We start from the raw sequence: 23,581 nt of genomic DNA, 5'->3' as shown, positions 1-23,581 counted from the left end.
TTAAAGAAATTCTTTCTTTTTTTTAAGGATGTGTCCGGTATGCCCACCCTTTGCCGTCCAGTCCAAGAAGGAGGTCTGGGTTTCGACTATCGCCTGGCCATGGCTATTCCCGACAAATGGATCCAAGTGAGAGTTTTTCTAATATGAAGTGATGAACAACATGAAAGAGAATACATTTACATTGTCATTTTGCAGATGCTTTTATCCAAAGTGACTTACACTTGGGGAATACTTAAAGCAATTCTTCTTAAAGAGGCAAACAGACATAGGAAGTGCTCATAATACCAAGTTTCAGACATTGTTCAAATAATTACAAGCTAGAAAGGGAGGAAATAAAGAGAAAGACAACATTTTTTAAAAAGTTTTGACAAAGTCAAGTAGCGTCGAAAGAGATGAGTTTTCAGCTGTCGCTTGAAAATTATCAGGGATTCAGCATTCTGAATAGAGGTGGGAAGATCATTTCACCAGCCAGGAATGGTGAACAAGAATGTTCTGGAAAGTGATTTTGATCCTCTCTGTGATGGTTCCACGGGACGTCGCCAACTAGAAGATCTCAGACTTCTGAAGGGGATGTAGATTTGTAAGAGTGAGTGGAAGTAGGTGGGTGCTGAGCCTGTGGCTGGTCTTTATGCAAGCATCAATGTCTTGAACTTGAAGCGAGCCGCAACTGGTAGCCAGTTCAGGAGATAAAGAGAGATGGTGACATAGGCTTTTTTGGGCTCGTTGAGGACCAGTCATACCTCTACATTTTGAATTATTTGCAGAGGTTTTATTGTACTTGATGGAAGTCCAGCCAGAAGAGCATTGCAGTAGTCCAGCCTTGAAATGACAAGGGCCTGGACAAGAAGGTGTGCAGCATGCTCCGTTAAAAAGGGCCTGATCTTTCTGATGTTGTGCAATGCATACTTGCAAGATCGAGCAGTCTTTCCAATGTGGTCTTCGAAGATCAAAGATTACACCAAGATTTCTGACCGAAGTTGATGGGGTAATTTTAGAAGAACCTAGCTGGATGGTGAAATCATGCTGTAGAGTTGGATTGGCAGGGAAAAAGAGAAGCTCAGTCTTTGCCAGGTTGAGCTGTAGGTGTTGTTCTTTCATCCATGCCGAGATGTCCGCCAGGCAGCCTGAGATCCGTGCAGATACCTTTGGATCGTCTGTTTGAAATGAGAGATAGAGCTGTGTGTTATCAGGATTGCAATGGTAGGAGAAGCCATGTTCCTGTATGATGAGACCCAGTGGTGTAGTGTATATGGAGGAGGAAGAGTGGTCCAACAACTGATCCCTGAGGAGCCCCAGTGACCAGTCGATGTACTTTGGAAACCCCAGGCCACCCTGAAAGACCTACCAGTGAGAGAGTATTCAAACCAGCAAATTGGAATCCCTGTGATGCCCAGTGAAGAGAGCACAGACAGGAGGATCTGGTGATTGACAGTGTCAAAAGCAGCAGATAGATCCAGCAGAATAAGAACTGATGATTTGGAATCAGCTTTCTGACAGTAGCGCAGTCTCAGTTGACTGGCCACTCCTGAAGCCTGACTGGTTAGCATACTGTTTGTTGTTCTGTGAAAGAAACGATACCTGAAAAAAAAAAAAAATTGGTGGTTTTCGCTATGAATGGATGGAGAGAGACAAGTCTGTAGCTGTCTATAAGAGAAGTGGTTAATGTAGGGTTTTTTAGCAGTGGGGTTACCCGAGCTTGCTTGAATGCAGTGGGGAAGGTGACTGTGAGGAGAGAGCAGAATCAAGGAGAATAGCTCAATTATATTCAACATACATTAAATTACTGTACAAACCTATAGTAAGTGTAACTGACAAGTTACTGTGCTTTACTCACATTCCTATATATTCCCTCTGGATGGTGCCAGTTTGTTTGAGCCATATCATGCTAAGTATCTCATTCATCATGCACTTGTCCTGCTTGTAATTCCAAAGTGAAACATGTTTCTATCTTTCTCAGGGGAAGTAGATTTGAAGATACAGTAACTAGAACCTGCTCCAAATCTAGACTGACAACTGGCGGATCAGATAAATAGGGCGTATTTCAATTTTTCCGGCCAGATGTATATTAATAGTGTCATGCTCTTGGAAACTAGGATGCGTTCAATACTCTCGGTAATGTTTTTCTTTGTGTGTGTGTGTGTGTGCATAATTAAAAGTATAATTATGGGCAATTCTTCAATATTTTTTTCTTAATTAGGGTTTCTTCTGTGAGCTGATCTAAAGCATTCCTTTGTTCTGTGCTGTTTCTGTGGGTATGCATATTAATGAAGCTCTTCTAATCATGGAGATGATTGCAAACTATCAGTTTAATATCTTTATTTTAGTACTTTCTTCTGTCAGTTAACCACTATGACCCCTCTATGGGTTTAGTCATGTGTAATAATTGGAGTTTTTGAGTTTTTGAGAATATTTGAAAATTCTGTATCATCTGAAGTAATTATAAACTAATTTGGTACATTCAATATTTTTTGGTTTTGAAACCTCTAGTTGTCACAGTGATTTTTTTTTAAGGACACATATATTATGTTTAATGCAGTGTCATATTTTTTGGTGTTTTACTTTTTTTAAATAATTTTGAAACCATTTCTTATTTATTTATTTTAATATCTTAGACTTGTATATCAGTAGAAATTTACAATTTATAAGTTCAATTTCCACAAGGACTTATGACTTAAAGCTTGTTTTAAATAGTTTTACTTTAAATAATAGTGTCAATTAGATTATTAAACATTCGTTCAAAAGTCCATAAGATCTCTCATGTTTACAAAGCTGCATTTATTTGATTAAAATACAGTAAAAAATTATAATAATGTTGTGAAATATTATTACAATTCCAAAATAACTGTTTTCTTTTTTTAATACATTTTTGAATTTATAATTGTGATTTTAAAGCTGAATTTTCAGCATCAGTACTCCAGTCTTCAGTGCCACGTGATCCTTCCGAAATTACTCAAATGCTGTTTTGCTGCTTAATATTGGTTGAACAGATCGAAGTTGATCTGTGATCCATACGGATCAGGCCCCACGGTCCGGCATGCATGTGATCCGCAAATTAATTGCAGAATCTGTGAAAGTTTATCATTTGTAAGTGTTAACAACACTCACAAACTATTTTAAACCATTCAAGTGAAAGGAAACGCAAAAGGGAACTCAACTCGTTACTTGTGCATTGTATGCTATGCACATGGCTACACACACACAAAGTGTAGTAAGGCTAGTAGGTTTTTTTTTTTTTTTTTTTTTTTTTTTTTTTGCCATGGTATCAAATAAGTACTTAGCTTTAAGTAATAAATGGAAAGCAAATTTGCATTGAAATATTTTTTCTTTTCTTGCTTATCCGATTTTTTTATTTTATTTTTTTTATAATGGTCACTTGATTAATTTAATTTGGCCTTGCTGAATAAGTGTTAATTTCTTTTTTTTAATAAATCTTTCTGACACCAACATTTTGAACAATTGTATGTTTTTGTAAAACAGTAACACAGTTATATGAAATCAAAACAATGTGACAGTGTAGTTTTTTTTTAGACAAATCTAAGATTATATTGAGTTATTAATTACAAAAAAAAAAAAAAAAGTTTAATTTAATGACATTATGACACTATTCGCATTGTTGTCCACTGCTACATGTAAGGTCATAAAGTTATATTATATTATTGTTTTAATTTATTTTTGTTCACTGAAACATCCAGTTCTTGCCAGGTTCTTTTTCTCTTGTATTTTGTAACTTTCCTGTCTGCATTCCTCTCTACCTTGACAGTCTTATACAGTAAAAGGAAAAAAAGAAGTGTTTGTGCCCTGTACACTGCAGGGGTGACTGTTGGTGCTGAGCACACAGCCTCCATGGAGAATCGCCTTGCATTGCTAAACAAGGCTAGCCAGAATACAGTGCTTTTTACCAGACCAGCAGCACCGGCCACGTGCTTCTCTTCGCCCCGGATGACCCTCTGCGGCTCCGCTCCAGCAGACTGATTCAGTGCTGCACTCTCCGTGCACAAAGGTGTCCACTTCACTGACTCTGGATCAGTGTTTGGAATGGCATAAAGTCTGCTGCTTGCTGCTTTTTTAACATGTGCTTCTTTCATACAACGTTGCCCAGCATGCAGTATTTATTTGGGGCTTTTCATCTGACACCGCTATCGATTTCGTTTTGCGTTGGGGTACCGATGAGACTGCACTTTGAGGGCTCTCGGATGACTTGGAGTTTGTGTGAAGAAAAGAAAGGAGCGCATAGAGATGTGCGCAGAAGAGTGTGTGACTCATATCTATGTATATGAGCCAGTATATTTTTGACAGGGTAGTTTGAGATGGTCCCCTGCTCCGAGGCTAGGTGTGGGCGCCATACCGGTATGAAAGTGACTACCAGTATTATGTTGTTCCATGATATGGATTTTGCTATACCGTGGATACCGTTATATATTCATGAATTCAAAATTTGCATTTATTTAGTTTTGTTCAATTTGGAACGTTTTGCGTGATGATAAGAGTCAAGAAGGATCATTTTGTACTACACTTTTGTACTACACACTCATTAGTAATCAAGCGCATAGAGCATTAATTGATAAAGCACAAATGGCCTACTCCAGTGGTTCCCAAACTGAGGGGATAGACCCTGTCCCAAATGGAACACTTCATGTGCACTTTTGGTCTTGCGGACTTGCAATGGCCGCCGCATGCACATGTCCGTTAAGTCCATGAGACGGTAGGGTGTCCCATTCGTCATTTGAGCTTTCAAAAGGGTGCTCATGAGCGCCCCCCTTTGCGGCCGTTATGTCCCCTCGATCCGCACTTCATGCGAGCCCGCACTGGGGTGAGCTCCCCAGCTAGCTTCTACCCAAAAGTCGAAGCGGCATCACATAACGAAAGTGTGGACACAGAGGAAGACTGTGAGGGTTTAGGGTGACATTTGGGACAGGGTGATAATGTACAGTCAACTGATTATTTTGCTAAGGGTGATAAAGACTACACTGCATAATTTTCCCGATTTCTTTTTACGCAGCAGCTTGCCTGATAGGAAATAATTGGGTGCAAAATATTAATTTGAAATTTTAATGACCTCAACATTATTCGCAGTACCCGCTTGAGCGCTCCGTTATCTGTGGTAGCAGTTGTGATCGTATCAATAACAGACCACTAGATGGAGTGATTGAAGAATCGGAGTTGTATTGCAGGGAGCCATGTAGAAATATAAGAGAACGATGAATGGTTCTGCTCTACATCAGACGTGAGGAGCAGAATTTGACCCAGTGATGTTCTGTGCTGTGGATGTGGCATGACGCAACATGACAAATCCATGACGGTAAACTGATGCCCCGTTCTATTTCTGGTGAACTCAAGCACTCAAGCACAAAGAAGAGTTTTAAATATTCATGAGAGAATTTTGAAAAGAAAAGAAATTAAGCAGCACAACTGTTGATGATAATCAGAAATGGTTACTTAGCAGCAAATCAGCATATTCTAATGATTTCTGAAGCATCATGTGACACTGAAGAGTGGAGTAATGATGCTGAAAATTCAGCTTTGATCACAGGAATACAGTAGCCTATATTTTAAAACATTCAACAGTGCACAATCAACAGCCTGATCAACTCTATGCAAAGGAGATGTGTTGCACTGCATGAGGCAAATGGTGGTCACACCAGATACTAACTGGTTTTCGGACCCCCCATTACAGTAAAACTGCACATTTTAGAGTGGCCTTTTATTGTGGCCAGCCTAAGGCACACCTGTGCAATAATCATGCTGTCTAATCAGCATATTGAGGTCACACAGTGGCAGTGGCAAGATGAAAAACACTATTTTCCATTTTAATTTTTAACATAGCATCTTTAGGTTATAATAGCATTAAAGATTCAAATCCAGTTTTAGATTTCTGATAACTGATTTTCCTCTCCAGAATGCAATTAATCCATTGAATTAACATAAGTTATTTTTAATATTGAAAACCTAGTTGATCCACATATGGCAGCCTCTGAACTTGGTCAGTACTAATCTTCCCCACCACAGAAACCCCCATAGTTTCATCAGTGCCATCAAATTTTTTTTTTTTTTTTTCTGACAAGCTATGCAATATCGCGTTCATAATCGAAGGCGATTCATCTGCGTTTACTGCGTAGCTTGTCAGTTACTGTTTACAATACATGGAATGGTACGCTGTGATTGGCTGAGCGGATGTATCGCATTCTGCAGAGAGACGTTTGGGAGAGTGACGTTTGTCAAGCTTTTGAAAGATAGGGAGGGAAAAATGACAGAATAACATGGCGGGTATCACATTTTGCATATAATCAAAAATGGTCTTGTCATTACGGACCAAATACAATACTGATTTTTGGCAGGTTCTCAATTTAATTTTTTTTAAAATGGCGTTTATCACGTTATAGAACCAAACTCTTCATACATTATAGATATTCACACACAAACACATACACACACACACAATTTTCAATTGTCATATAAATAATGCAACAGTGAAAGTCTTAAAGCTGCGGTAGGGAACTTTTGAGGCTCTAGCGGTTAATAAACAGAACTGCTTGCGTCTTGCGGAAGAACATCGTAGCCGGAACTACTTCTCTCTGTTTATGTCTATGAAGAATCACAAAGGTACTGGGTTACTCCGCCGCGGTATCCCTGAAGCAATCTAAAATAGTCAGAATATAAACACTTATCATAGGTGCACCCTAGTGATTCAGGACAAGCTAAAAACACGGTTTGGAAAATGGATTCATGGTGTACTCGCTTATTATATACATTTTTCTACATTTTGAACACAAACAAAGTTCCGGACCGCAGCTCTGATTGGTTATTTTTTACCGGGAGCGATGGAGTTTCTGCAAATGGCAATAGGACACTGGGAGGAGCCAGAGGAGCTTGATTTTTTTTCACAGATTATCTGTCTCATATTCTACTGTCAGGACATAATGACAGGTTTAATAAATATGTAAAAAATATTTTTTTACAAAAGTTCCCTACAGCACCTTTAATTGTCGTACAGATACACTTCTGTTTTTTAAGCATAGTATATATTGTTTAAGAGTGAAATATGATCTGGACTTCTCCCACCCAGGTTTTGTGAGATCACCTTAAAAGAGGACAAGCTGATAGTTGTTATTCCAGTGGGGCGGCACTGCCTGCCGAAACACACATCCCAGCCCTGCTTTTAACGTCACCCACCCTGTCTGATTAATCTGACCTCTGAGCCCACACTGGCAACCCGACCACATCCGAGAGCCTCTGAGAAATTAAGATGTCCTAATAAGAGAAGCAGATAAGGCTTGCAGCACGAGTTTGCCTGATTCTATCTGATTACCACTCCAAAACGCTTTCGCTTCCAATGGATAGCATAACAAAAGCCCTCTAATTTTGCCAGTGCCCTTCTGTCCGAGTCCAACAAATTGAAAAGTAATGGAAACAATTAGAGCTAGTGAAGAATGCCTCACATGCTGCCAAGAACAGTGAGATACCGAACCTCTTGTTTCCCAACTAAACTTATAAATTAACTTACGACTGGTCTGAAGTCACCTCTGTCTGCAGAGCTCTCCATTTCAGGCGGTTTGTTCTGATATGATAGTCCATTAAAGAGAGCATACACCTAAAAATTCAAATTCGACATTATTCATCAATATTTACTAACCCTCAGGTCAACGCACACACAAAAAAGCAGGAAATCAAGGTTACGGTGAGGAACTTGGAAATGAATGGAGCTTGTTCTTGGAGGATTTTGAAGCGAATTAGAAAGACTTGCATTAACACCACTGTATTATTTGAGCTGTAAATTAGTTTAATCCATAATTTATACAGTTTTGTGGATGTACTATTAACACAGAATATATTAATTCTTAAAGTTTTGCGACTTTTTCACTGTAAGCACTTCACTGTAACCCCTTTAAAGAAAAACTATTATAAATTGTTGAAGTGGTAATTAATTTTTTGTGTTAATAAACATAATGCGAAAATTACTGTATAATAATTTTCTCAAATAGATGTTATCTTTATTAGCAAACTGCATGTTTGAAGTCTAAACAACTACATTCTTGTCTAAAAACTTGTATTAAAACATTAAAACAGTATTGTTTATAAAATGTAGACGTCTGCCATGACACTCGCTGTGAGAAATACAGTGATAGAACCAGTGAAACATTAAAAGAGCTGTTATCACTAGAATATCATACTCCTGGAAAGGTTTCAGCCAATCAGATTTGAGTACCAGTAAGAACTTTTGTATAAATAAATAAATATATATATATAATATTTTTTTTTTTTTTTTTTTTTCATACAGAAGATGAAGTCAAACGGGTTTGGAATGACATGAGGGTTAATAAATAATGTAATCATTTTTATTTTTTGGTGAACTATCCCTTTAATGGCATTCTTTGTGGATGTGAAAACCCACTCAGAAGTCATTGCGAAGCCTTTATGCAGACACATCCCAGATTTGCATCCCTCACAATGCCGTGACTCATATGTTCACACCAGTTACTGGGTTTTTATGTTGCTCTGCAATTGTGCATTACATCAAATCATTTCTTTGGCATTCTGTGTCAATAAGATGGGGTCACGAGAGAGTTCTCACTCAAAGGAGAGAGTGATAGAATCTACAATCAGACAGAAATTAAACTGTCAGATGATAATTGAGGGGAAGCTGTGTGGTATGTAATGCCAGGAGATAAACAGAGAAGAAGCGCTTCCCATCTGGCCCTCTGCACCTCACAGTCATTAGGGGTTGCATTTCCCAGCATGCTGCATTTTGGGATTCACCCTCTCTCATTTGATTAATGGTACTCCATTGACTTAAGAGTCTAAAGAAGACTCTATTTTTAGGACTGTATATTAATTGCATTCAAAGTATTGAAATATCGAAAATTTACATAATTAACCATGTCCCCTGAATCATAATTCATAATAAGGTTTATTACTATTCATAATAAAGCTTATTACTTCCATCTGAGACATTAAAGCTTAAAATACTGCCATTTTGTCATTACATATTCACCATTGGAGGGACAGAATGTAACAGTGTTAGAATCAGCCTTTAAACAAATTTGGGGTTATGTAAAGCCCTAAATGTGTATGATCCTCACCATTTTCCTAACTCAAAAATAGTTAGATTGTCTTAAAATACAACTGTCATGGCACTAAAAATGTAGGATGTGATAAATGGCCAAAGATTTCAGTCTGTATATTAAAAAGCATCACAGGAATTTCACATCCTGAAAGATTCAAATGAGTTTATTTCTGACGCTGGTACATTTAATAGTTCAGTAAAAGGGAGTTGTGGGTGTAGTTGCAGGAATAAAACTCCCTACATTCACATTTTATATGTGTGACCCAATATATGGGAATGAAGTGATCAGACAGACAAATTTTGTTTTAGTCTTATTCACAAGTTTGAAGTGCACTTCAATCATATTCTCTGTGAATAAAACAACAGCAAAAAATAAAAAATAACAACAATGGTAATAATTATAATACATTATTACATTATTATTAGGGGTGACCCCGAATAGTTGATGCTTCGATAGGAGGTGCCTGATTCGAATACCAATCTCACAGTCAAATATTCACCGGGTGTTATGATCGTGCCATTTTAGCTATAAGGGGATGCTCAAATGTCTGATTTCACATAGAATTATCGTTTTTCTCCCAATATGTTAATATACAGCCTATTATGATAAAGCTGAAAAGAAAGAAGCTTCAAATAAATATTTTAGCGTGCGTGAATAAATCCAAACACCCCTATAGAAGTTTCACTTTCCGTAATCCGTGACCGACAGAGGAGCAACTTGTCGGCAGGGATTTAAAGTTTTAACAAGACTCAAACTGACACAGAGTGAAAGACTGGATTATTATTTATTTATTGTATTTTTTTTTCGATCAGGTAGGGTACAAGTGATTTTAAAACATTTGAGCCGGTTCATATAGCCTTTACTGTGTATATATTATTTATCTCGTATAAGATGCATTTGAGTTAAGCACTTCATTGTCGTAACCAACTACGGTAACTCTTCAGCACGCAGCGTGATCAGGGCAAACAGCAATAATGCAGAATATTAATAAAAATGGCCTGGACTGTCATACACATAAAATTATAATGAGAACACTATTATAATGAAACGGTGTGAATTTTAAGAGTTTAGTTGCCTTGTTTCTGCACGTTGTTGTGTAAAGAACGCATCAACAAGAGGAGTTCGCACAGACACGTTCATGTGCATTCGGGACCTTTTTGCAGACAGTCTATATGTCGTAATATTAACGTTATGTTGTATAAATACCAACGCATATTCTATATGAGATAAATGATGAGTTAAATCCCATTGAATAAAAACCTGCTATCAAATGCGTCACTCTACTGGTCATCTTCATCACGAGCAGCTTAAAACAGAAATGCAGAACGATAATGAAGAGAAACAATACCAAACAATAACATTTTATATTAAAAAGCAGCGCCGGACAGAGATAACTCATTTACAGTAAAAACACACTGTTGCCTGTAGTTTTACTGACAAAAACATCTCAAGTTCTACACATCAGTAGCATTCCAGCGGCAAACTCGGAGTGAGGAAAGACTTTTTTAGTATTTCTCACATCACTCATGGCGATCTGTTCTCATTGTGTCTTCACAACACACACACACACACACACCTCAGGCCCCCTGTGCCGCAGACTGACTGACAGCGAGGGAAACCCATGAGAGTGACAGGCAGCCATGTGCTGGGAGAGATTGCACCTGACAGGTGACTGACACGCAGGAAAACCTTTATATTAGCCCACAGCCAAACAATCAATAGATAGACAATAAAAGGCAGGGGTTTTGTAAGCATCACTAGCGTTGCAATGAAGAGTCTGCTGAAATGAGAACTGAAAGCCATCGCTTTTCATCTTCAGCCATTTCTTCATTTATCGCTCAGGGTTTGTTCTGAGGGGAAATGTGTGTTAGGGAAACCTTTGAATCACAGGATGTGACACCTTCAAAACATCTTCTTTTTAAACAAACCTGTTGCAGGCTGGTGGATAACAATGTTTGTGTCGATTACAGGTTACAGGACAAGAATAATGGCCAAACAGAACCACGCAATAGGACAAACAAACAACGTATGAGACATACAATATAAGAATTTGACTAAAATGTAGTATGGCTGACGACAGATAAAAATGATTCATTAGGATTAACTGCATTATTTCTGCATTTGTTTGTGTATTTGTTTTGTTAATGCATTTGCATGTACTTTAATCCCACAAAAAAACACAATGATCTCATTTTAAATGTTTTATTTATTGCATGTATATTGCGTGTCAGTATCTTATGGGAAAATGAAGATAATTGCTAATAAAACCGTTACATGATGGCAGACTTGTAACTGTACTGAACAGACAGAAAACAGCTTTAGAAGTCAGTATATTGTTCGCTGCATTCATATATTTCTGAACACAAGGCTTTAGAACTGCTACTACTGATAATAATAATAGTAGTAAGAACAACAACACTACAAAACAACAATTAATAAATAAAACTTGTCCTCTTCTAGTCAGTTAAATCAAAGTTTAAATAAATGTACGTTTTAAATATTCAAGGTTTAAAGTTAGAAATATCATCAACAACAACAAAAACAACAATAATACATTATTATTATATTGATTTTTTGGTGAGGATAAAATACAAAGAAAAAAAAAAGAAAAAAAAAAATCTTACTGCTAACAAACTTTTCAGTGACCGTGTATTTAAATATCAACTGAGCATAATGTTTAACTGTTGACAATTAAAATTAAATATTTTTTTTTTAGAATTTTAATTATTATTAAATGCAAGTAGCTAAAAGCTATGCATGTTTGACCCATCCAAGATATAGATGAGATTGTTTCTTTATAGAGAAATCTGGAGCTCAACAGTAGATCCTCTGGAGTGAATGGGTGCCATCAGAACAAGAGTCCAGACAGCTGATAAAACATCACAATAATCCACAAGTAATCCTCACAACTCCAATCCATCAATTAATCTATTGTGAATTAAAACCTGCCTGTTTTTAAGAAATAAACCTGTCAAGTCGTTTTAATTTTAAATCATTATGTCGGTCCAAAATATCAGTCCATAATCTGCAATATCTCTTCCTCCAATGAAAAGTCCATTGCCATCTCACATCAAAATCCACTGGCATACAGTATTTGTTTAGAACTGTTTCACTTGCAAAAGGTGCATGGTTTTTGCCTGTTTCTTTTCTGATTCAGATGAGACCCTTTTTCACTGGAGAAAGCAATATTATGGACAGAGGACTAAGTATTTTGGAACAGTTTGAAGTTTAACACACACACCAAACACAAATTTGATGGTTTGTTTCTTACAAACATGAAGTTTGTTGGTTTCAAAAGATATTAAAGTGTTAGCTCACCCAAAAATAAAATAAGCACATAAATTGCTTGCCCTCAAGTCACCCTAGGTGTATATGACTTTCTTCTTTCAGACGAATACAGTCAGAGTTATTTTAAAAATTGTCTTTGATCTTTCAAGATGTTTAACCTGTTAACCAGACCCCCAATTATGGGACTCACAGCTGAAAGTGCTCTACCTAACTTAAAATTGTAACAGTTTTCTACTTCAGTGTGTTACAAACATAATGGGCTTTTTATCAAGCAGATTTGATAATGCTCAAAAATATTAAAAGTTATAGACACTGAAGTGCCTTTAATTTTTATTTTACCACACTTAAATACTTTTTTATTTTATATAAAAATACATGAAGCAAATACTGTAGCAATCTAGAAAAGTAATGGGTTGGAAGTCACACGTCTCATGAGTTTCTATTTCAAATCTGAATAAGATATCATTAAAAATTAGACTCCTGCAGATATTCTATGGGACTATGTGTACATCTCCCCCCAAAATATAAAAAAAAATATGTATTTACAAACTGTATTGAAGGTTTCTACAAACTATTTAGTAATTAAACATACCCCTGCGTACTTTTTTTTTTTCAATTATAAAACAATAGACAGAAACGTAGACATCATATAAGTGATTTATTTGAGCACTAGAAACATACAAAAAGAATAATTTGAGTAAGAATAATAAGGAAAATATAAAAGATTTAACTTTGTTTGCCAATTACAGAAAATCCTGAGATTGCTAGAAATACAGCATTTACAATGAATTACGATGCAAATAAGGGCTGATGGACACTTATACAGATAGTAATAACACAAATGTGCCACTTTGATAGCGAGCTGATTGGGGCTGATTTGCACTCAAACAGCTGGTAATCATGCAGATACATTCACATTCACATAAAACACACTCTCATATATATATATATATATATATATATATATATATATATATATATATATATATATATATATATATATATATATATATATATATATAAACTGTTAAAAAATAAAAGAAACAAATAAAAAGCGATTGCTATAAGTTCCGGCTCCATCAGCTGACAGGTGCGTCAGAGCGCGTCACAAGCCCTCAGGAGGGAGCGCCAAAAAGTCTGAACAAAGTCCTCCTGTAGCGAATCAATGAGTTTTAGTAAGGCAAATAACCATATTTAAAACATAGTAATCACTTTAATCTAGCTTTCGCTCACTGTTGTACATGGAAGAATGTCCAAACATTCTCACACACAGCTCCAGAGAGCGAACAAATGCTGACCTCATATGTCCTCTGCCCGGAGCTGTGTGAGGCACATGGATGGGTGCTTTTTATTTAACTTCTTTTGGACAGATATTCATTCTGACGGCACCCATTCACTGTAGAAGATCCACTAGTTAACAAGAGATGAATGCTACATTTCTGGTTCTGATGAAGAAACAAACTCATCTAGATTTTGGATGGCCTGAGGATAAGTAAATGTTCAGCCAACTTTCATTCTTGGATTCAATATTTCTTTAGATTCATTAGTATTATATTATCAGTAGTGCTGTCAAATGATTAATCACATTCAAAGTAAAAGTTTTTGTTTACATAATTTATTTTGGAATGTGATAAATCTTGATAAGAATTAGCAACAAATACAGTTTAATAAAAACATACTGAACTTTTAAGATATGAAGTATACTACAGAAATGCATTCAATAGAGTAAGCACAAATCTTTTTTATGAGGGTAGACATTTGTTTTTGCACTCCAGAAGGTGGATGTTTAAATCACTTCATATTTTTGGGGAAATAAACTGAGCTGCATTCATTGCAGGTTTTCAGATTCATGTTGGACACACTGTCCCCAAGTTTTTCTGTCTTCCCACAAGCCGAAAATCTCTGTTCTGCTGCAGTGAAAGCGTTTCCCTGAAAGAGGCGGAGATGTGCGTACTGTCACAGGGCTAAGGGTGAGAAGTAGAGTTGGAAGACATTTGAGTGAGAGTTTGGATGATAAATTGGTGAGGAAAGTCTCAGCTTCTGGTGCGGAGGATGTTGACTCTTAACTAAGGACGGCTGACTCTTTCCAGTCGTTCTGTGCCAAAGACTTGACACGGATGTCAGAATAATGACTTCCTCACAGCGTTTTATACATTAGCATGCAGCTTTCCTGTTACCTCACCATTTACATAAAGAATGTTATTAAATGTATATATTGGACTATAAGTAATATTCAAGAAATCCTTTTAGATGCATAATATTTAAATGTGTAATTTATTTGTTTGAAGGATTACTACTTTATAAAGAATTGCTATTGATACTTATTTTAATTATTAAGAATGTTATTAAATATGGAATATGTAAATAATATTCAAGAAATTCAAATGGATTATTTCAGTTAATATTTTATTAAAAATGTGTATATTGAAATATGTATATAGAAATTGGTTTAAGAAAATGTATTATATACAGTGTGTATATATATATATATATATATATATATATATATATATATATATATATATATATATATATATATATATATATCTATATATATATATATATATATATATATATATATGTGTATGTGTGTGTGTGTGTGTATGTATATATGTATGTTTTGCGAATGTATCATACATATTTTAATTATTAAATAATGTATTCATAATTAAGGTATTTGAAATACACATTAAGGAATTGTATTCAACAAAATACTATAATATAATACTATATTAAATAATATTTAATTCATTCATTTATTTATTTTGCTAATTTATTATAATGTTCAGGGACCGTTTTTAAATTAAACACCAGGTTTGTCCTGAGGAACCACTAAAAACATTAATGGTTAAACATTCAAATATTTAGTAGGATATATTTTGAATTATGATTTATTATTATTTTAAATTGAACTTGAAAAATGACATTTATGAGCCATGAGCCGAGGAGAAGATTTTCAATGACTCTTCAGTCTCAGAGTAATGTTTTGTTTGTGCTACACTGCAGAAACGGTAATAACTGAAAAAGCTAGTGTTTTGAAAGCAACCGCACTGCTGTCAGGCACTAAAAGTGTAGTTAAAAGAGCTCCGTTGCTACTTTTAGTTAGTTAGGGACACTTTCTCTGAAATGGCAAGGGATGAAGTGCATTTTTAAAAACTGAGATGGGGAGAAATCAATAGTTCTAAAATAAAATAAACAAGCGCTAACATTACTGCTCTAATCTCTTTCATAATCTCACCGTAGACTACATTACTGCAGTATGATGGATTCATGTACTGTAGAAATGGCGCCCAAGCTTGTAGAAAGTAAATGAAGACCAACAAGCCAGACAGACACCAGTGGATGTTTTTGTCAAATAATGAGCGAATACAAATGGCGAGCGAATAAGAATAAGCAAGAAAGAATGAAAAACTTGTTCATGAAGTACTGAGAGAATTGTTTACTCGTTTACTTGTTTCCCGTTCATTTATTCCTTCTCTTCCATTCTCAGATCCTTAAGGAGTTCAAGGATGAAGACTGGAACATGGGAAACATCGTGCACACATTGACCAACAGACGATACGGCGAGAAATGCATCGCTTACGCCGAAAGCCACGACCAGGTACTGCTCTCCGGAAACCTCCATTCCTCCGGTGTAGGGTAAAGGAAAAGTAATCAATGTTTGATTGGGAATGGAAATTGGTGTCAGGACAGGTTGTAGTCCTCTAAGGACAAGGGTGAAATGAGAAATTAACACATCTATCCGGTTTGTACACATTCTAACACCACGGCTAGAGCCGATTGTTATTGTTTCCTTCCTGTCTTCCTTTCTTTTCTTTGTTTTTTCCTCTGTGTAGTGTTTCCAAGGTCTCGGAATAATGATTTGTGCTGCTCAATATGAAACACTTGAGTGAATCTGAGTTGAAACGTGCTACAACTAGTAAAACTTTGCTTTGACACTTCATCAATAGACCAACTGTTTAGCATTGCAGTAAAGTTTCCATCAGAACGGCAGATCCTATGTGAAACTGCATATAGGATGCGTTAAAGGGGTCCTATGATGCTTTTTTAAAGATCATTATTTGGTGTAACAGAATATGTTGACATGATTTAATGTTCAAAAAACACAATTTTCAAATACTGTACATTATTGTAGGCCCCGCCTCTCTCAAACGCATCGTTTTCTACAAAGTCCCTCCTTCTGACAAGTGCAGTCTGCTCTGATTGGCCAAATGACCCAGTGCATTGTGATTGGCAGAACACCGCAAGCACTCGTCAGAAATGCAACGCCCCTTTCCAAAATTGCGAGCTTCATCTTTCAAAATCAATGTAAAGACCCCAGTTCAATGATGAATTTGTACGTGTTTGCAGTACACAAGCCACAGACGGTTAAGACAGCTGATTCCACTGTGTAATTACACCTTTAATGGTAGCATGCAGTTAAAATTAAGCTAGTATTTAGACTTGTTTTTTAGTGTCCTGTTTTTGTGTAGAACCAGACAAACCGTAGCTGTTCCCCTGTTTTTCCCCATTTACAAGTTCAACCAATCAAAAGCTATCCATCAATCAGCAAATATTTCAGCTAATGTGAAATGTGTGCTCATGTTGTGGATCTGCCATTCTGTCAGGCCCTGGTGGGAGATAAAACACTGGCCTTCTGGCTGATGGACAAGGATATGTACACCAACATGAGCGCTTTGATTCCCATGAACTCTGTTATTGATCGGGGCATCCAGCTCCACAAGATGATCCGACTGCTTACCCACGGCCTGGGAGGAGAGGGCTACCTAAACTTCATGGGTGAGTCTTTGCATTCATGAAAAAGAAAAAGAAAAAAAGGTCCATATTTGGACATGTAGGATGTTAGTTGATTATCTTTGCAACAATGTATAAAAAAAAAAAAAAAAAAAAAAAAATTGATAACAAAATAACCAAAAATTACATTATAAAAAAAAAAAAAAAAAAAACATTACTCAATGTTCCTTGCATAAAAAACATATGTAATTGAGTTAAAATATTGGCCAATATGTTGACCTTTTGTATTTTTTTTTTTTTTTTTTTTTTTTACTTTACTTTTTGTTTTATTTTAGTTTGTTTTTGTAGTTTTTTTATTATTATTATTATTATTTATTCCTTAAATTCAGTGTGCCATTACCTTTCTTTAGCATCAGAGGCATATCCAGTTTTTTGTTGTTACAAGTACTGTATTAGATATGTTAGATAAACGGTTGCCTACCATAAAAGTGCCATTGAAAGTAGCTAGTTTTGAACAGCAAATGTCTGTATTCCCTCTGACCTGTCCCAAGGCATTGACCTTCTTGATTTTACCCTGTAATTACAATATTACAGCATCATTTTATATAATAGCTCAAATAGGTAATTTTCATAGTTATTTGTTCCCAACCTTGCCAAGTCCTAGTTTTTATGTACAGACCTGTTACTGCCATTTTTTCCAGCTCGTTTTCTTATATTTATTTATTTACTTTTTGTGCTGATTGTGTTTTTTATTTTAACTTTTTTTTTTGTTTCATGTTTTTGTTTAGCTTTGATTTTGTTTTATTTTTTCATTTTGTATTATTTTGTTTTTGCTTTACTTTGTTTTAAATTTGTTGTATTTTGTGTCTGTGTGTTCTTTTGTGTTTAGTTATGTGTTTGTTATGTGCTTATGTGTTTAGTTAGTGTGTGTGTATATATATATATATATATATATATATATATATATATATATATATATACATATACATATACACATACATACATATGTTTTTTTTTTTTTTTTTTTGTCACACATGCCTTAAATTCTGAAACCTACGTTTTGCTTACATATACACATTATGTTGTGCGTTGATGTTGCTTAGGGTGAATAGGCTATAGGGAAATGTTAACCATCTGGATTAACCTTTTATAGGTATTATTTTAGCAAGCTCATATTCAGATATTGCTCCAGACTGGTATTTAATTCCATCTTTTCACAGTCCGATCACTTTTGTCTATCATTAATAATTCCATTTTGGCTCGACACATCATCAGTTCGGTTCAGCTCTTTGTGATATTAATGAAGTGGTCATTGTTCCTGTAAGTGGTTGACCGTCCGCTTGGTCAATAATCAGCCCAAACAGTGTACTAGCCCCACCTGCTGACCAGGTGCTGACGCTGTACTGTCACATTACATAAATGAACTCACCAGTTCTGTTTAAAAGAGACAGTCTTTTCCCCAGCCAAGGCTAGATTCACATCACACACACGACCCAAACCCCACAGATTAGCTTGTGTTTGTGAGCATATGGGCTGACTCATCCATGATGCACACAGGAGTGCTGTTATTGTTTACTGCTGTTCTTGTTTTGCCAATACCACTAACACTAATGACAGCTACAGATGTGGACTGCCTGACGCAGACGCTTTCTGCTCTTCACTTCTAGTATATCTGTAAAAAGCTTTTGTCTGCTGACTGAAATTACTGTCCTAGTGGTGCTGTGCCCGTTTTTATTTGATTTTTTTTTTTTTTTCAGTCGGTTAAGCCTCTGAAAAGCAAAGGCTAGAAGGAATGTAAAGAGACATTGGGAACGTTTGCTCAAAAGAAAACATACTTTGTTCAACTGTCTAAAATACTTTTTTATTTTTTTATATATTTTTTATGATTTTATGTCATTAAGATCTAAAAAAAAAAGATAAAATAATACTTTATTTCATTTATTTGTTTAGTTTATTTTGTGTCAAAGAGATCTAAAAACATGGCAATATTGTATTTATTTTTATTATTTTATTTATTTAGATAGTTTGTAATATGTTTATGCCAAATAGATGTTAAGCACATGAATATTTTATTTATTTTTATTTTTTTATTTTTTTTTATTTTTACTGTAGTACAATCCAGGATATAAAACAGTGAAAAATCGAAATGTAAAAAGCGAATGCCCTCTAAAGAGGACAAAATTAATTATGGGGAACCAGGATCATTAAAATGTATCTGGACTTGAAATATTCCTTCCAATTAAACTTTTAGTACAACAGGGATGAAGTACTATGTGTTATCCACATTTTTGATTTCTTATTCCTGAGATAAATGACATAAAAACGTTTTACAAAAGAATTTTAACATAATTAAATGGTTTAAATTCATCATCAAATCTGAATTTTAGTTTTATGTCTCACTTACAGAAATATGTCAAATTTGCTCAGTTGCCTATTCATGCTCTTTATAGAATGAAGGTAATCAACAAGCCAAAGCAAGAAGAAAAAAAAAAGGTAAATATAGGACGACATGTCATGTCAATGGATCAATGGCTGTGAAGTCATTTAGCCAGTGCAAAGCAAGAACAAATTGTTTGTGCAAGCAAATCAATCTGAGCTACCCACAACTCGACGAAGCCCATCTATTTATTCTCTAGTGGCAGAAGATGCTTGCAAACTAAAAGGCCACAAAGAGACGACGGCCATGTTTGCAATGCAGAAAGAAGATGAGCGCTGTGAGGCAGAGACTCAACATTATACACACTTGCGAGGCAGCAATGAAACGGCTCAGTGGTTTCATCATTAAATCAGCAGGTGGAGAGCGAGATGAATGTACGCTTGACTTTCAAAGATGGAGCAAAACTTCTGGATCACCTTCAGAAACACAGAGCAACGACGACTGGCTGTATTCAAACAGTGCTTTTGATCAGTCACAACTGCTGCAGAATTTGGCTAAATTAACATCAAGATTAAAACGACATCCCCAGATGTACTAATTGAACAAAAACACATTGAGTGAACCCTTGTGAAGAAGAAGTGTGCTTAGCTGTATCGAATGCACACTTGTAATGTACTTCAAATATTTCTAAAAACCTGCACTTGCGGATAATATAATATTCATGAAATCAAAAGGCCACTTAAGCCTTGGCATATATTTTAAATGTGCTAAATTGCAACTTCATTACCAATGTGACGAGCATACTTTGAGTAGGTTTATTTAAATAAAATGAGTATGTTTTATTTTACCATAAATGCTTGTAATTACATTTGGCTGTCCATTATACTTTAAACCATGTTATACAAGTAACTGTGAAATCATAAATAAAGCACTCGAAAGTTCAACTTAAAGGGTTAGTTCACCCAAAAATCTAAATTCTGTCATTAATGACTCACCCTCATGTCGTTCCAAACCCGAAAGACCTCTTCGGAACACAGTTTAAGATATTTTAGATTTAGTCCGAGAGCTCTCAGATTACTCCGATAACGAGTCGTTATCTGGCTCGGCTCGGTGTTAATCTTCAGTTCTCTCTCCACAGCAGTTCAGTCAGTGTACTGTTTGAGTGCATGAATTACTCCGGGATATTGGTTTGTTTTAACTTAGAGGGAGTGTCAGCCACATTAAACAAGTTAACAGCTTAAGTCATTTGTGGATTAATGCGTATTAGAGACCCGAACCGCTTTAAACGATTCAGTTCGATTTGGTGAACTGATTCAAGAAGATCCGGTTACATCGAATGATTCGTTTCGATTCACAAACTGCAGTGTTTTGAAATCTCACAACAGACAGATAGTTTTTTTTCTATTTTTCGACCAAAATGTATTTTTCGATGCTTCAAAAAATTCTAACGGACCCTCTGATGTCACATGGACTACTTTGATTATGTTTTTCTTACCTTTCTGGATATGGACAGTATACCGTACACACAGCTTCAATGGAGGGACTGAGCGCTCTCGGACTAAATCTAAAATATCTTAAACTGTGTCCCAAAGATGAACAGAGGTCTTACAGGTTTGGAACGACATGAGGGTGAGTCATTAATGACATAATTTAGATTTTTGGGTGAACTAACCCTTTAATGTGCAATACTATACTACAATACTATATACATTTAATTCCTATTTTATTTTATTTTTATTTTGCAGTCTTTGAATGCACTTAACACATAACCCAGTAAATTGAAAATATATAGATTTAGGTTTGACAGAAAATTAATATATTACCTCTGTTAAGACCGAGCTGGAACAGAGGAGAATAAATAAAAGAGAAAGTCAAGGAGTGCTCAAACCTGAAAGATTGAGTGTGAGATAGAGGAAATGAGCATAATTGACTGGGAGCTTGCAGTAGTCATGAAGCCCAAAGTCATTTTCTAAACAAATGGCTGTTGGCCTGTTTTGATATTTTTCATGATAAAGACCCAAGCAAATGCATTTTCTTTATATGTTTATTTAACGTAAAGGGTGGACCTGCTTTCAGCTCTAAATGCTTGTTGTGTTTGTGTAAGATGAAGGGGAGGATCAACTAAACTGATTGGTCTCTGAAAATGGGGTTGTATGTGGTTCAGCTATAGGTCATCGGGATTAATCCTGAATCACATTTTAAAAGGATCATCTCATCTAGCTCAGTGTTTGCGTATGCTAATGGCTGCTCGCGTTTTCCAGACAACCTTGTTTCAAGGGCAGCTCTCGACTATCAATAGTGTTTTACATTGAAAGTCCTGAAAGACTGTTTTCATTTGAAAAGGAAGAAGTTGGCTCTTCATAAGGAGCTGAGAGGTTCACTAAAATATTCTAAAGTTATGACCCTGTGTTCTGTGCTTAAATCCAAACAATCTAAACCTGAATACGAAGTGCTTAGTAATTAGTCATTATGAAATTTTGGCAACTGAAAGTGCATAAAATCGTTTTGGATGACCAAAATCAATGACCAAATTGGCCATTCTCTTATGGCGCATATTGACTTTGTCGGTGGATATTTCTTTAACAGTGTAAATAAGATACAAAAAAGAAAACATGTCAGCGAGGACTGGGTTTTCAATATTATTTTCTTATAATTTTTATATTTTTACTTGGATGAACCAACATATTTTATTTTGGATTCCATTTACATTGAAAGTTGGATGTTGGAGTTGGAAATGACATCAAACCTGAGTCGAAAAAAAAAAAAAAAGAATGTTGTTTCCTGTATCAATCAATAAAAACACATGAAAAGCAGTATTTTGCAAAGGTAATGATGAAATATAATGTCTACAGATACAGTTAAGGTCAATTAACTTTACATAAACCCTGCAGAATTTGCAAAATGTTAATTATTTTCCCAAATTAGAGTGATCAAACTAAATGCAGGTTATTATTATTATTATTATTATTGTTATATTTTTATTGTTGTACTTGACTCATATGCAACTATCACAGAAGGTTCAAATGCTCACTAATGCTCCAGAAGGAAAACCATGCATTAAGGTTCGGGGGTGAAAACTTTTGATCAGAATGAAGATTCAAAAGTTCAAAAGGCTCTTAAAGCATGTTATTTCCTTCTAGAGAATCAGAGATCATTTGCACCTTCTGTAATAATTGCATATGAGTTACTTATTTGTCCTCAGTGTGAAAAGATGGATCTCAAAATCATAGTCATTGTTGGAAATGGTTTAAATACACAAAAATGCTGAAAAACAACCCTGTGAATACAGATGGATTTCCACTGTAAAATGTTGCAAGATTTGAACTTGAATTCATGTAATCTAACCTTCATAGACTTATGTTCATAATTTTATTTGCTGTAGCTGAATTTAGTATAGTTATGTAGTTCCCTGTCTGTTAATTTTAAATCAGCTCTGAATTTAACGGCTGTATAACTTTGCAACATGGGGTGTTTTTTCAGCTCTATATCCAGCGTTTAATCAAACGCCGACTTTGAAGCACTTCCCCATGATGAAGCAAACGCTTAGCTTTGACTACACCTTCTGCTTCACTTCTAACTGTATTACACACTCTTTTCCCTGGCTTGAATTTCTCTGTGTGTGTCAATTGGGAATCTCAGCTGCCAGCGTGAGGCCTGCTCCACAATACAGCTCTCAGGCTCCCACAGCTTTACGGCTTCAAGGTGCTTCAAAATCAGACGCTTTGAAGGGACTCTGTTCACGTCTGACCACCTTTAAATGAGCTAATGGTGGTTTCATATTCCACCGTCGTGTCTAAATGGCATAACAGGAATACATTACGTTTTAATATATATATATATATATATATATTTTTTTTTTTTTTTTTTTACATTAATATTTAATAATATTAAACAAATTTAACCTTACCCTAAATTGAATCTACATTGTGAGATTTGAAGTCCAACAATTTAATATTAATACATGCTCTTTTGGAACAAAGTAAGAAAATGATTTTAAAAATAATAAATTAAACATTTTTGAAGCCTACATAGAACTGTAATATTATATTATATTATATTATATTATATTATATTATATTATATTATATTATATTATATTATATTATATTATATTATGCAG

The 23,581-nt window shown here is 35.4% G+C and overlaps 1 protein-coding gene across 1 annotated transcript in view; it reads left to right on the top strand.

The window, feature by feature from the left end:
- The window catches only part of LOC113115270 (1,4-alpha-glucan-branching enzyme-like), a 153,473-nt gene that overhangs the window by 81,253 nt on the left and 48,639 nt on the right, over window positions 1–23,581 (top strand). Inside the window, exons 10-12 of the mRNA XM_026282725.1 lie at window positions 28–126; window positions 15,841–15,951; window positions 16,958–17,129. Coding sequence (XP_026138510.1) covers window positions 28–126; window positions 15,841–15,951; window positions 16,958–17,129 — 382 coding nt within the window. The remainder of the gene's footprint in view (window positions 1–27; window positions 127–15,840; window positions 15,952–16,957; window positions 17,130–23,581) is intronic.

Source organism: Carassius auratus, chromosome 15, assembly GCF_003368295.1.
Source record: "Carassius auratus strain Wakin chromosome 15, ASM336829v1, whole genome shotgun sequence".
Taxonomy (NCBI): domain Eukaryota; kingdom Metazoa; phylum Chordata; class Actinopteri; order Cypriniformes; family Cyprinidae; genus Carassius; species Carassius auratus.
Note: the sequence above shows the minus strand (reverse complement) of the source record. Positions and strands in the feature narration are given on the sequence as shown.